Source organism: Carcharodon carcharias, chromosome 34 (assembly GCF_017639515.1).
Source record: "Carcharodon carcharias isolate sCarCar2 chromosome 34, sCarCar2.pri, whole genome shotgun sequence".
In the NCBI taxonomy this organism is placed as follows: domain Eukaryota; kingdom Metazoa; phylum Chordata; class Chondrichthyes; order Lamniformes; family Lamnidae; genus Carcharodon; species Carcharodon carcharias.
In genome coordinates, this window is record NC_054500.1 from 12,299,469 (window position 1) to 12,313,804 (window position 14,336).

At 45.6% G+C, this 14,336-nt stretch overlaps 1 protein-coding gene across 1 annotated transcript in view; it reads right to left on the bottom strand.

Moving 5' to 3' along the window:
• Positions 1-3,944: 3,944 nt before the first annotated feature.
• Positions 3,945-14,336, bottom strand: part of bckdha (branched chain keto acid dehydrogenase E1 subunit alpha) — a 51,258-nt gene continuing 40,866 nt past the window's right edge. The window contains exons 8-9 of the mRNA XM_041179366.1: positions 9,463-9,634; positions 3,945-4,888 (exon numbers count right to left, since the gene is read on the bottom strand). Of these exons, the coding sequence (XP_041035300.1) occupies positions 4,718-4,888; positions 9,463-9,634 (343 nt within the window). The 3' untranslated portion in view covers positions 3,945-4,717. The remainder of the gene's footprint in view (positions 4,889-9,462; positions 9,635-14,336) is intronic.

Genomic DNA, 14,336 nt, shown 5'->3' on the forward strand with positions numbered 1-14,336 from the left:
TTCCATCTGCCACTTTGCCCATTCTCCTAACCTGTCCAAATCCTTCTGCAGCCTCCCCGCCTCCTCATTACTACTTGTCCCTCCACCTATCTTTGTATCATCTGCAAATTTAGCCAGGATGCCCTCAGTTCCTTCATCTAGATCATTAATGTATAAAGTGAAAAGTTGTGGTCCCAACACTGACCCCTGCAGAACTCCACTAGTCACCGGCCGGTCACTTATGCTGCTGAAGTGAATCATGTTTGATCAGCTATTCAATGAATACATCACCATTACATTTGGGAAAGTCCTCTGAATCCCTGCAGTGCTCCCTCACAACTCCCCCCACACTTACAAAGAACATACAGCAGCAGTGTCTGTGTATGTGTGTGTGCGCGTGTGTGTGAGAGTCTGTAGACCACTGCATGAGGGAGTTTGAACACCACATCACGTGGAGGGAGTCTACCTGCTACACATTCAAAATTCTAGGGCTGCTTAACCCACGTCAAGGATTTTAGATTAAAATTGTTCACACGTTGATGCCTTAAGGTCAAACACTCTTCCCTGCTGGTCTGAAGGTATGAGACATAATGGCCTGACACTAAGCAGACCTCTGAGTGGAACCATGTGTTAAGAAAACACCTTTAGTCAGTGCCTTTATTGTGCTTCAGAACCAACAATTAACCCTTAACGCCAATGTTAGAAAGCACAATTTCTCTCTGTCCATTTTGCTTTTATTTATTTATTTTTAAACCAATGATTATACACACAGCTTTAACATCTTTTCTGTAACAGCTTTTATAAAGATAAATATGGAATTAGAATTTGTTCTGGCTGCTTCCAGTTCAGCACTCAATGTGAATTTTTAGTTGATATAATTAAACTCTTTCTCCTTCTGAGTCCCACACCATCAAAATAGCACTTAACTCTACAGCAATGCTATTAGCTTTCAGCTATCATTAGACTCAAACGTTAATAACAGCATCAGCATCTTCCTGAAAGAACATTTACAATGTCACTGGACAAATTAACAGAGGAAATGAGAGTGAAAAATATGCAAGTAGTATTGATATCAATAACAGTTCATTGAGTACCATTTACTCATTTAGGTTTGAATAAGATGTGGGAGGTGGTGAAGGGGAATGCACACTTATCATAATGTTGGTTGACTTGAGTAAACTCTTGGCTCCTTTGTTAGGATGGAGTTGCAGCTCACCCAATTTACTGCAGTTAGCAGCTCATGTGGATAGGGGTTGCCAATCCTCTAAGATTGTTCTAGAGCCTCCAGGAATTAAAGATTAATCTCCTGTTTACTGCTGTGCGTATCACTGGGAGAGGAGAAAGACATCATAGGGGCATTTAAAATAAAACCACTCTTATTTCAATTAAAAAATAATAATTTATTGGTTATGAAAATATCAGTGATGCAGTTTGGAGACTAGGAGTTTGCATGATGAAATCTCCAGGAAACATACAACCAGAGTTGGCAACCCTGGCATCAATGAGCAGCAGGAGCAGCCTTGAATAAATCAGCTGGCATTTGATCAGATTGCACTCGGCGCAAGTTATAACCAATTTTGGACATGTGCTGACCACTTTTGGGTGCCTACCCCACTTAGAACATGTCCAAAAGTTCCTTCTACTGAGATAAATGTTACCACATTTCCCCAAATGGTCAAAACAAACCGTGTCCAGTACAGGAACCATATCGAGCCTCTTAGAAGGAGGAATTCTGCATGTTTAAACAAACATTACACATACAGAAAGTGGAAGACAGGTTGGGGGTGGGGGTGGGGGAACAGTGCATTTGATGGAGCACCTCCCATTTCTGATATCAGTCTTTAGAGTAAGAGATTTTTTCAGAAACTTGTTCAAATCATACTTGTCACATCTGGAAAAGGCTGTAGTGAATACTTAAAGCAAACTTGCCTGTGTCATCTTGTGTAGTCAGTCATGTCTATTCTCACTGACAGTAGCAGTCCAGCAGTTAGACGAGTAAGATGGACTGAAGAATCAAGCAAATGGCCAGGCAGTTGTCGACACTGCTGTGTTTTGGCTTCAACGATGAGCTTTATAGGGTGAAGTGCAGTCTGGAACTCACTCCAGATCAACAAAATATTGGGTAGGCTTCTAACACCACAAACCACAATCAGATCTCTCTGACTGTACGTATGTACGTACGTACCTACATACATACGTACCTACATACACATACAGAGCCTTTCACAACCTCAGGACATTGGGTTTTTGCTCATATTGCTGGAGTGGGAACTTACAAACACAATCTTCTGACTCAGGCGAGAATGCACTCATTGAGCCAAAGCCAACACTAGATAATGTTATAAGATGGTGTATTAATGTTAACGTTACTCATTTTAATGCCATGAGTGGGGAAGAGAGTGGGATCGGGCAGGTTGATGGAGGAGTGGGACTGGAGTATAAAGGAGATGGGCTGGAGAAACAGTGAATGTCTCGGTTCTGTGACCACCGCATTGTGGACTAGGAATTTCACCTCTCCCCAACTAAATTGCTCGATTCCACATCTGGCATCTTTTGTCCTATGTCCTAATTGCCTTGTTACAAGGTTGGCAAAAAAGCAGCCACTGTCCCTCCAGGTCATGCCGCCAATGAGATAAATAACTCCCTATCTTTACACCCTGTCTGTCACATTGTGAATTACTTTGACGTGTCAGGAAGGCAATGCCAGACCTGACTGCCAAAATGCACAATGAGGAAGATAGATGGAGGGAGAGGAGGGTGGTTGCAGAACTGAATGACTTACAAAGATGCACCCTCAATGATCCAGCCTCCTCCACTCTATAGCAGCTTCTATTGACCTTCCCTTAGAATCTTAACTGGATGTAACACTCAACTGATCCCTGGACAGTGGGTCCCCCCCTTTCAGGAGTGCTGGCTAGCCAGGGATGAAACACTGGATCTGACGGGGAGCTGCACTATGATGCTTCTCGACAGAGTATAACTGTAATTATGCAGGCTGCAATTTAACCCTCACACTGCCAGCTGTGACATTTTAACCAACCTGTACACAAGTCTGGCAGTTTTACAGGTCATTATCCTGACAACGATCCCGGTTACCGCTGCTTATAGATGATTGTTATACAGGCAGCAACGATGAAGCGTTGCATTATCCTTGTCGTCTGTAAACAAACACCAATTTAAGTACAGTAGTATTGATAAAGGTGTGACCCCCCAACCAACTCTTCAGGGAAGTCAAACTGATTCTCCCCAAGATGAGGTAATGGACAGTGACCCAGGCTAGGCATACTGGCTAAATTTCCAGCCCCACCCCACTCCTCCCTAACTAACCCTGGTGCATGAGTCAAATTTAAAAATCTTCTCTGCAGCCCCAAAGTAATATAATTTAAGCAGGATTTAATTTTGGGGGTGTTAAATAGCTGCAAGTGAGATTGTGTAGGTGCAACTTGCACTGAGGAAGATCTTTCACATAGTAATTTAGACCTTATTCTATTTGACAGACAAAAATTTGCAATATCTAGCAACACACTTTCCAACTATCCCATAGTAACTAACTATTGTTCTACAGGGAGATTCAATTTTGATCTTAAATGACCAAGAACAGAATTGTTTTTTTAAATGGGAAAAAGACCTGATCTTTAGTGTCATAAATCATCACAAAGTATTTCAGCAGCAATGCAGAGTGACACACAAGCGACAGTGGTCTTCATTAACGCTCTTTGAGCGCACGTGTAGTACCAAGAACAAATCCTGGAATCAAGGTGGGCAGGGAGGCTGATTCCCTAACCCCACCGCTCACCTGCAACTCAGGCTCAGGGGCACTGAGGCCAATGGCAAGACCCCACCCAGTGCCCTGGCTGAGATTGCCTTTAGATAATTTAGTACAGACTGGTTAAGGATAATCTGGTTTCTGGGGCCCTGTACTCACCTGGCATCACCCCAAACCCGCCCACCCCCCCTGCCCCCCTCCCTCAAGGCTACTCAGGAACTCGGAGAATCATCTTTGTTAATATCGCAGAGAAGAGGTGTGTAGAGGGAGCTGAAAGTTTATGTAGTGTTCAAAAAGGATTATCGTTCTGACCTAGCTATATAGCACAAGGGTAACACAATACAATTGCAGACCCTTCCCTCGTGAATATACATGAGTGAGAAGATAAACCCACTCTACAGATCGAGACAGGAGAAAATAAAAAAAAGACCACCGCCAATCCCATCTTCATAGAGCTCCATTCACAATCTGCCTTCCCAAACCTGAGAGAACATTGGAGTCAAAGGTGAACAGTCAGCCTATTCTCACAGGTCCTGTTTTTCCATTGTTCCTCACTTCCTATAATCAGAGTGCACTGGATAATTTAGGCCCGCTGCGTTGTCATAACATTTGCCCTGCTTCTGGGTAACTGATGTCATTATGCACGAGTGTTTTAAGTGAAAGGCTCTTCCTCGCAGCGACATCGTTCCCATGTTCAGGATGAGCCGATCAAGGACGACCAGGATTTCACCGAGTGCCAGTCCCCCTCTCACATTAAATTCCTATAATTCCCAGCTGCAAGTAACAGAGCGCTCTGATTGGAGGGGCATGCAGCGAGTGGAGAGAAGATTCATAATAATTAAGGAGATTCAACTTTAGGGAAACAATAACTTAACAAGAGGTGATTTTTGTGACAGTGTGGTGTAACAGAAACTCATTTCCAAGCAGATCGAGGGTGAGTGGACAGGGTGGGAACCGGACTTCCTAAAGAGCCTACTTTTCATAATGGTCAATGGGGTAATGCTCCCCGTACATCTTCAGGTGCCTCTGCAGTGCCTCCTGCTGTTTCTGGAGGTTGGCTGGAACCTCTTCATACACATCGGAGAACAAGTGGTCCAGTTTTGGTTTCAGTGCCCGTTCAGCCTCCTCAAAGGCTTCCATGACCTGGTAAAGAGATTGCAAAGACTGTCAGTTAAACAAGTGGCATTTCATCTGTGTCATGATCAGCAAACCTCCTTTTCTTGGTTTTAAAATGCATTTTTATTGCCTTAGTGATCTGTAGCACCTATGGACGGAGGGCCCCCTGGCATCCACTGACATTGCTCCTAAACTAGCTTTGATGAATTGCAGAGAACATGCTCTAACCTTCATTCCTTCTATGAGGCAAATGTAATATTGGCACAATATCCATCTCCTCTCCCTCACGCTCACCCTCTCTCACATGTTGATCTCCACACACAGCAGCTTCCAATTAAGAGTCACTAGATAATCTGCAGTTGATTTTTGACTTTTTACTGTGCTTCCAGCTGAGGTTACATGACTGGGTACCGCCCAGCTCATCAGCAGCTCTCTCAGAGATATGAAGGGATGATATTGTATCTCTGGTTTGAATCTCGCCGAAAGGGATGTCAGTAGGTGGTAAATGCACCCAGTCTAATGAAAAGTGATATTGTTTCTGCCAGTCAGCTGCCCAATGTGGTATGTGAGAAATTCCCTGCTTTGGATAACACATAGCCTGCAGCTGAGTGACTAGGAAATTAAAAGGAAGAGTAACTGTTGGCATTTAGCCACAACATACTTTGGTAGCTTGCATAGCAATCTCCTGATCTCAGCTCTGGGTGAGGGGAAGCAACTCAGTGCTAGGGCTGAAGCCAGGTAGTCATACAACAGTGGGACATATTGCATCACTCTGCAGCACAGCATACAAGTCACAGAATCACAGAGTGCAGAAGAGGCCCTTCGGCCCATCAAGTCTGCACCTGACCTACCTACCTAATCCCATTGACCAGCACTTGGCCCATAGCCTTGAATGTTATGACGTGCCAAGTGCTCATCCAGGTACTTTGTAAAGGATGTGAGGCAACCCGCCTCCACCACCCTCCCAGGCAGCACATTTCAGACCCTCACCACCCTCTGGGTAAAAAAAAATTTCCTCACATCCCTCCTAAACCTCCTGCCCCTCACCTTGAACTTATGTCCCCACGTGACTGATCCTTCAACTAAGGGGAACAGTTGCTCCCTATCCACGCCCCTCATAATCTTGTACACCTCGATCAGGTCGCCCCTCAGTCTTCTCTGCTCCAACAAAAACAACCCAAGTCTATCCAACCTCTCTTCCTAACTTAAACGCTTCATCCCAGGCAACATCCTGGTGAATCTCCTCTGCACCCCCTCCAGTGCAATCATATCCTTCCTATAATGTGGCGACCAGCACTGCACACAGTACCCCAGCTGTGGCCTCACCAAGGTTCTATACAATTCCAGTATGACCTCCCTACTTTTGTAATCTATGCCTTGATTGATAAAGGTAAGTGTCCCATATGCCTTTGTCACCACCCCACTAACATGCCCCTCCGCCTTCAGAGATCTATGGACACACACGCCAAGGTCCCTTTGTTCCTCAAAAACTTCTTAGTGTCATGCCTTTCATTGACTACTTCCTTGTCAATCATATTCTAACATATCTTGCAGCATAAGACATTGCTTCATATGAGAGCACATGGTGCCATCCCATGTTACAGAATAATATAACTTCCACAGTAACAACCACATGTGGCTAGTGGCTAATGTATGGGACAAGACTGGTATGAAGCCTTGGTCAGGCCCCAAACCCACCCACCCTGCTCCTCAGTTTTTCCTTTTAAACATTTTTTTCAGCTCTCTCCTCCCTTTCTGAGGCATTGATGCATGTTGGATTGCAGTTCCACTGATGCTCTGGGACCTCACCGAATTATTCATCAAGTTTAGTATTGAATGGTATAGAGGAGTCACACAGAGTCAGTTAGATGTTAGACTGGTAGAAATGAGGTTTCCAAAGCATCAGCTTTGATGGTCCAAATAGCCTCTTTTAATCCTCAATCGTTCTTATCAGTGAGTTAATTGGCAGGCTGTTCCACAAGGGAAGCATCAGAGGTTAGTTCATCCCATACCAACACAACACTGATCAGCAGCCAAATCCTAACTGATGTCTTCCTACCAGCACTGAAGGAAATCTGCCATCCTTACCCAGTCTGGTCTCCATGTGACTCTAGATCCACAGCAGTGTGGTTGACTCTTAACTGCCCTCTGAAATGACCTAGCAAGCTGCTCAGTTGCATCAAACCTCTACGGTGGTTGTAGCTACACCACACGGAGGTGAGGAGAAATTTTTTTCTCTGAGGGTCATTAGTCTGTGGAATTCTCTTCCCCAGAAAGCAGTGGAGGCTGGGTCACTGAATTGATTCAAGGTAGAGTTAGACAGGTTTTTGATAGACAAGGGAATCAAGGGTTATAGGGTGCAGGCAGGATAGTGGAGTTGGTGCCACAACCAAATCAGACATGATGTTATTGAATGGCAGTGCAGGCTCGAAGGGCCGAATGGCTTAGTCCTGCTCCTAAGTCCTACGTTCCTATGATTCAAGAAGGCAGCTCACCAAAAAACATCTAGAGGACAGTTAGGGATGGGCAATAAATGCAGGCCTTGCCAGTGAGACCTGCATCCCTGAACAAATAAAAATAATACTGTGGCACCTGCTGCCCTCTCCATCTTGAGATCCTAGAAACACAGGAGCAAAAGGAGGCCATTCAACCTTTTTTGAATGTTCCACCATTCAATCAGATCATGGCTGATCCACACCTCAGTTCCTTTCGACCCAAATCCCTCAATGCCCATAGCTAACAAAAACCTGTCGATCTCAGTCTTGAAGATGTAAATTGATCCCAGCATCCAGAGCCTTTTGGGGAAAGAGATTCTAGATTTCCACCACACTTTGTGTGGAAAATTGTTTCTTGAATTCTAGCTCTAATGTTAAATCTGTGACCCTTTGTTCTAGGTTCCCACATCAGGGAAACAGTTTCCTTGTATCTACCCTATTGGATCCTTTAATAATTTCAAACATTTCACCCCTTCACCTTCTGACCTCAAGGCAACTAATGTTTGCCCAACCTATTAGTCCCAATATGATTCTGGTGAGTCTGTGGTGAGCTCCTCCCAGGACAATATACCCTTCCTGCAATATGATGCCCAAAAGTGAATGCAGTGCTCCATTTGGGGCCTGACCAAGGCTTCATACTAGTCTTGTCCCATACATTAGCCACTAGCCACATGTGGTTGATTGAGAATGCACATGTGGCTGCTTGCATTCCTGATTCATAAATAAAAATCGGAGTGATGTGCAATCAATTCACCACCATGCAATCTCAGGCGTCATATTTACATGACCGATGCATGTGATTTTAACCTTGTGGGTTTTTTTGGTAAGGTAAGAAAGTGGAGTATGTGAATGCGTTTGATTGCTGAGACTGCCGTACTTCCTTGTGTCACTGAATGGTGGTAAATGTTTGCTAAGTAAATATATGCATACATACAAAGTACGTGTACCTGCATTGAACAAAGGCATTTTCTTTTACTAAAATTAGTGCATGTAGCTAAAATGGTTTGACCATAGCCACCCTGTGAATATTCAATTGCGCAACACTGCTCTCTACAACTGGAGCGTCACTTCCTGCCTTTGTTTTCAAGCCTTCTTGAGATAAAGGCCAACATTCCCTTAGCCCTTCTGGAATACATTTCGCCTTTAGATCTTTAGTGGTGTGTGTGTCTGCACACTTTGTTCCTTCACAGCTTCACACCGTGAATAAAATATTCTGATTCGGTTTTATTTGGACCCCAAGTGGATGAGCTCACACTTCTGAACGTCAGTCAGCTGACTCACCATTGACCGAGGGTTGGGCTTATGAAGCCGATGGACAGAATACCGGCTGGCCGATCAAGCCGGACACACATCATGATGGTCAGAACATTATGACCTTCCCTTCACCCCGCCTTCTTGAATCATAGGAACATAGGACTTAGGAGTGGGACTAAGCCATTCGAGCCTGCTCCGCCATTCAATAACATCATGGCTGATTTGGTTGTGGCATCAACTCCAGTATCCTGTCTGCTCCCTATAACCCTTGATTCCCTTGTCTATCAAAAACCTGTCTGACTCTGTCTTGAATCGATTGGGTGACCCAGCCTCCACCGCTTTCTGGGGAAGAGCATTCCACAGACTAATGACCCAAACCAACTCCCTCTCCCAGCCACATAATCTCCTGAAGAGAAAAAGACAAAAAAAATGTACAACTGATAAAGGAAAAAAATATACTCTGGAAAATTCCTCTCCCACCATCCCTCATGCCCCCGACTTCCTCAGGCAATCAATGTCAGTCCAGGAGATCAGAAGGGCCAAGTATTGTTTATAGAGCATCAGCTTCCTTGCCTGTATTCTATGGCTGAGTAACACAATGCAAAACGTAATTGCCAGGAGTTACTGGCAAAAAAATGAGTTTACAAATCCTGATTTAATCTCAGCCTCTGCCCCATTTGATTGTTTACAGTAAGAATGTCTGCAATCTGATAGAGATTTCCCTCATTTGGGGATGCTCCAAAGCATCATACGATCAACAAAGCACAAATTGAGCTGCAGTTACTACTGTCACGTAGGAAGCGTTTAGAAGGTTTACTTTAATGCTGTCCTGCTGCCTGCGGTGATACTTACTCGTTTCCTGGACTGCTTCCTCCAAGCCTTTTCTTGCTCCTCGTCCCACCAGCCCTTGTTCACCATGTAATGCCTGAGCCTGGAGATGGGGTGGTCCTGCTTGTCCCAATAGTTCACTTCATCCACAGAGCGATAGGCTGAGCTGTCATCGCTGGTACTGTGATGGCCTATCCTGGTGGGATTCAGAAAACAATTCCGTAATTAATTACAGAAAAACTCCCCCCTTCAGCCCTCCCTCCTCTTCTCCCGAAGGCACAGACTCACTGCTTGGATATGTTTACTAGGGCATAGGTCATCATTTGATATCATCCCTAAGTGACTGTATGAGCTGTGGCTGTGTCTAGCAGACACATAGCAATGTGGTTGACTCTTAACTGTCCTCTGAAATGGCTGAGCAGGCCACTCAATTGTATCAAATTACTGTGGGTGTACCTGCATCACATGGAGATGAGGAAATTTTTTTCTCTCAGAGGGTCGTTAGTCTGTGGAACTCTCCTCCCCAGAAAACAGTGGAGGCTGGGACTCTGAACTTATTCAAGCTGAGTTATGATTTTTGATAGACAAGGGAGTCAAGGGTTATGGCGGGGGGGCAGACAGAAAAGTGGAGTTGAGGCCATGGCCAAATCAGCCATGATCTTATCAAATGGTGAAGTAGGTTCAAAGAGCTGAATGGCTCACTCCTGCTCCTAAGTCCCATGTTTCTATGATTCAAGAAGGCGGCTCAGCATCACCATCTCAAGGACAATCCGGGATAGGCAATAAACGCTGGCCTTGCCAGCGATACTCGTATCCTGTGGATGAGTAAAAATAAATACTTCACAATATATGTAGTGTTGGTATATTTTTTGTCATTCATTCATGGGATGTGGGCGTCAAGGACTAGGCCAGCATTTATTGCCCATCCCTAATTCTCCTTGAGATAGGTGGTAGTGAACTGCCTTCTTGAACTGCTGTAGTCCATGTGGTGTTGATACACCCACAGAGCTATCAGGGAGGGAGTTCCAGGATTTTGACCCAGTGACAGTGAAGGAACCGCGATATATCTCCATGTCAGGATGGTGAATGGCTTGGAGGGGAACTTCCAGGTGGTGGTGTTCCCATGTGGCTGCTGCCCTTGTCCCTCTAGGTGGCAGAGGTTGTGCATTTGGAAGGTGAAGTCTAAGGAGCCTTGGTGAGTTCCTGCAGTGCATCTTGTAGATGGTACACACTGCTGCCACTGTGCGTCAGTGATGGAAAGAGCGGATGTTTGTGGATGGGGTGCTAATGAAGTGGGCAGCTTTGTCCTGGATGGTGTCAAGTATAAAAATACTTAATCGATACGGCACAGCTGAATTCCCATGTCTACGTGTGCACGGTGGAGCTGGGGTTCCTGGGCCAGGAGTAAGAATTCTGGCTGATTTTTGCCTCTTCCGCTTGAGTCCAATTGTTGCAACCTAACAGCTAAGATCAGTTAACTATGGCGCTGTGGCTCACTGCGTGCCTCTGAATAAGAAGGTTGTGAGTTCAAGTCCCATGCCAGAAACTTGAGCTCATAGTCCACGCTGACATATCCAACCACATTGAGAGAGTGCTGCACCGTCTTTTAGATGAGACCTTAAACTGAGGCCCGTTCGGCCCTCTCAGGCGGATGGCCACTATTTTGAAGGGGCGTTCTCCTTGGCATCCTGGTCAATATTTATCCCTCACAAAACAGATTATCTTCTCATTATCACATTGCTGATTTTGGGAGCTTCCTGTGCACAGATTGGCTACCACATTGGCACTAAAATGTTTTGTAAATCCTAGGGAACGCCAAGGGCATTGTATAAAAGCAAGTCTTTCTGTCAATGATTGACTGTACCGGACCTGAACAACTGAATTTAAAGCCAGGAGGGTGGCCAGTCTACTCCCCCGCCATCGTCTGGCAGCAGCATACAGCTGGTGACACAAAATGCAGGAAGCCAATCGTGGGATTTTTCCAGGTTGACACTGTGTTGCAGTACTGAGGGAGTGCTGCACTATATGGTCCCATCTTTCAGGTGGGATATTAAACCGCCTAAGGAGCCTTGGTGAATTCCTGGAGTGCATCTTGTAGATGGCACACACTGCTGCTAATGTGTGTTGGTGATGGAGGGAGTGAATGTTTGTGAATGTGGTGCCAATCAAGCGGGCTGCTTTGTCCTGGATGGTGTCAAGCTTCTTGAGTATTATAGGAGCTGCACTCATCCAGGCAAGTGGGGAGTATTCCAACATACTCCTGACTTGTGCCTTATAGACGGTGGACGGGCTTTGGGGAGTCAGGAAGTGAGTTACTCATTGCAGGATTCCTAGCCTCTGACCTGCTCTTGTAGCCACAATATTTATATGCCTAGTCCAGTTCAGTTTCTGGTCAATGGTAATCCCCAAGGATGTTGATAGTGGGGGATTCAGTGATGGTAATGACATTGAATGTCAAGGGGTGATGTTGGAGATGGTCATTGCCTGGCACTTGTGGGCATGAATGTTACTTGCCACTTGTCAGCCCAAGCCTCAATATTGTCCAGGTCTTGCTACATTTGGATTTGGACTGTTTCAGTGACTGAGGAGTCCTGAATGGTGCTGAACATTGTGCAATCATCAGCGAACATCCCCACTTCTGACCTTATGATGGAAGGAAGGTCATTGATGGAGCAGCTGAAGAGGGTTGGGTTGAGGACACTACCCTGAGGAACTCCTGTAGTGATGTCCTGGAGCTGAGATGATTGATCTCCAACAACCACAGCCATCTTCTTTTGTGCTAGGTATGACTCAAACTAGTGGAGAGTTTTCCCCCCGATCCCCATCGACTTCAGTTTTGCTAGGGCTCCTTGATGCCACACTCGGTCAAATGCGGCCTTGATGTCGAGGGCAGTCACTCTCACTTTACATCGGGAGTTCAGCTCTTTTGTCCATGTTTGAACCAAGGCTGTAATGAGGTCAGGAGCTGAGTGGCCCTGGCAGAACCCAAACTGGGCATGAGTGAGCAGGTTATTGCTAAGCAAGTACTGCCTGATAGCACTGTTTATGATGCCTTCCATTACTTTACTGATGATGGAGAGTAGACTACTGGGGTGGTTATTGGCCAGATTGGATTTGTCCTGCTTTTTGTGTACAGGACATACCTGGGCAATTTTCCACATAGCCGGGTAGTGTTGTAGCTGAACTGGACCAGCTTGGCTAGGGGTGCGGCAAGCTGCGGAGCACAAGTCTTCAGTACTATTGCTGCAATATTGTCAAGCCCCATAGCCTTTGCAGTATCCAGTGCCTTCGGCTGTTTCTTGATATCACGTAGGGAGAATCAAATTGGCTGAAGAGTGGCATCTGTAATGCTGGGGACCGCTGAAGCAGGCCAAGATGGATCATCAACCTGGCACTTCTGGCTGAAAACTGTAGCAAATGCTTTAGCCTTATCTTTTGCACTGATGTGCTGGGCTCCTCTATCATTGAGGATGGGGATATTTGTGAATCCTCCTCCTCCAGTGAGTTGTTTAATTGTCCACCACCATTCACGACTGCATGTGGCAGGACTGCAGAGCTTAGCTCTGATCTGTTGGTTGTGGGATTACTTAGCTCTGTCCATCACTTGCTGCTTATGCTGTTTGGCAAGTAGTCCTGTGCTATAGCTTCCCCAGGTTGACACCTCATTTTTAGGTATGCCTGGTGCTGTTCCTGGCATGCTCTCCTGCACTCTTCGTTGAACCAGGGTTGATTTCCTGGCTTGATGGGAATGGTAGATTGGGGGATATGCTGGGCTATGAGGTTACAGATTGCGGTTGAGTACAATTCTGCTGCTGCTGATGGCCCACAGCACTTCATAGCTGCCCAGTCTTGAGTTGCTCGATCTGTTCGAAATCTATCCCATTTAGCACGATGGTAGTGCCACACAACATGATGGAGAGTATCCTTAATGTGAAGGTGGAGCTTTGTCTCCACAACGACTGTGCGGTGGTCACTCCTGCCAATACTGTCATGGACAGATGCACTTGCGGCAGGCAGGTTGATGAGGATGAGGTCAAGTATGTTTTTCCCTCTTCTTGGTTCTCTCACCACCTACCCAGTCTAGCAGCTATGTCCTTTAGGACTTGACCAGATCAGTGAATAATGGTGCTACCGAGCCACTCTTGGTGATGGACATTGAAGTCCCCCACCAGAGTACATTCTGTGCCCTCGCCACCCTCAGTGCTTCCTCCAAGTGGTATTCAACATGGGGAAGCACTGATTCATCAGCTGAGAAAGGGCGGTGTGTGGTAATCAGCAGAAGTTTCCCTTGCCCACGTTTGACCTGATGCCATGAGACTTCCCGACTGTATATCACTGTGCCGCCACCTCTGCTGGGTCTGTCCGGCCAGTGGGATAGGACATACCCAGGGATGGTGATGGTGGTGTCTGGGACATTATCTGTAAGATATAGTTCCATAAGTATGGCTATGTCAGGCTGTTGCTTGACTAGTCTATGAGACAGTTCTCCCAATTTTGGCACTAGCCCCCAGATGTTAGTAATGAGGACTTTGCAAGGTCTATAGGACTGGATTGCCATTGTCGTTTCCGGTGCCTAGGTCGAGGCCGGGTGGTCCGCCCGGTTTCATTCTTTTTTTGAGACTTTGTAGCAATTTGATACAATTGAGTGTCTTGCTAGGCCATTTCAGAGTCAACCACATTGTTTATTACAGTAGAAGTATTAAAACTTGAAATCATATGATCCATTCGGTCAGCCACTGGAATTTCAAATATCTTTCTAAAGGTTATCGGTCTCCACAGGGTTTGTAACACCATATAAATGAAAACTTCTTTTTCTGGCTTGCAGCAAGTGACTAAATATCGCACTTGTTGATTCAATTCTGACCACACGTTCTCAGCTCCACTAAGAAAGAAATTTG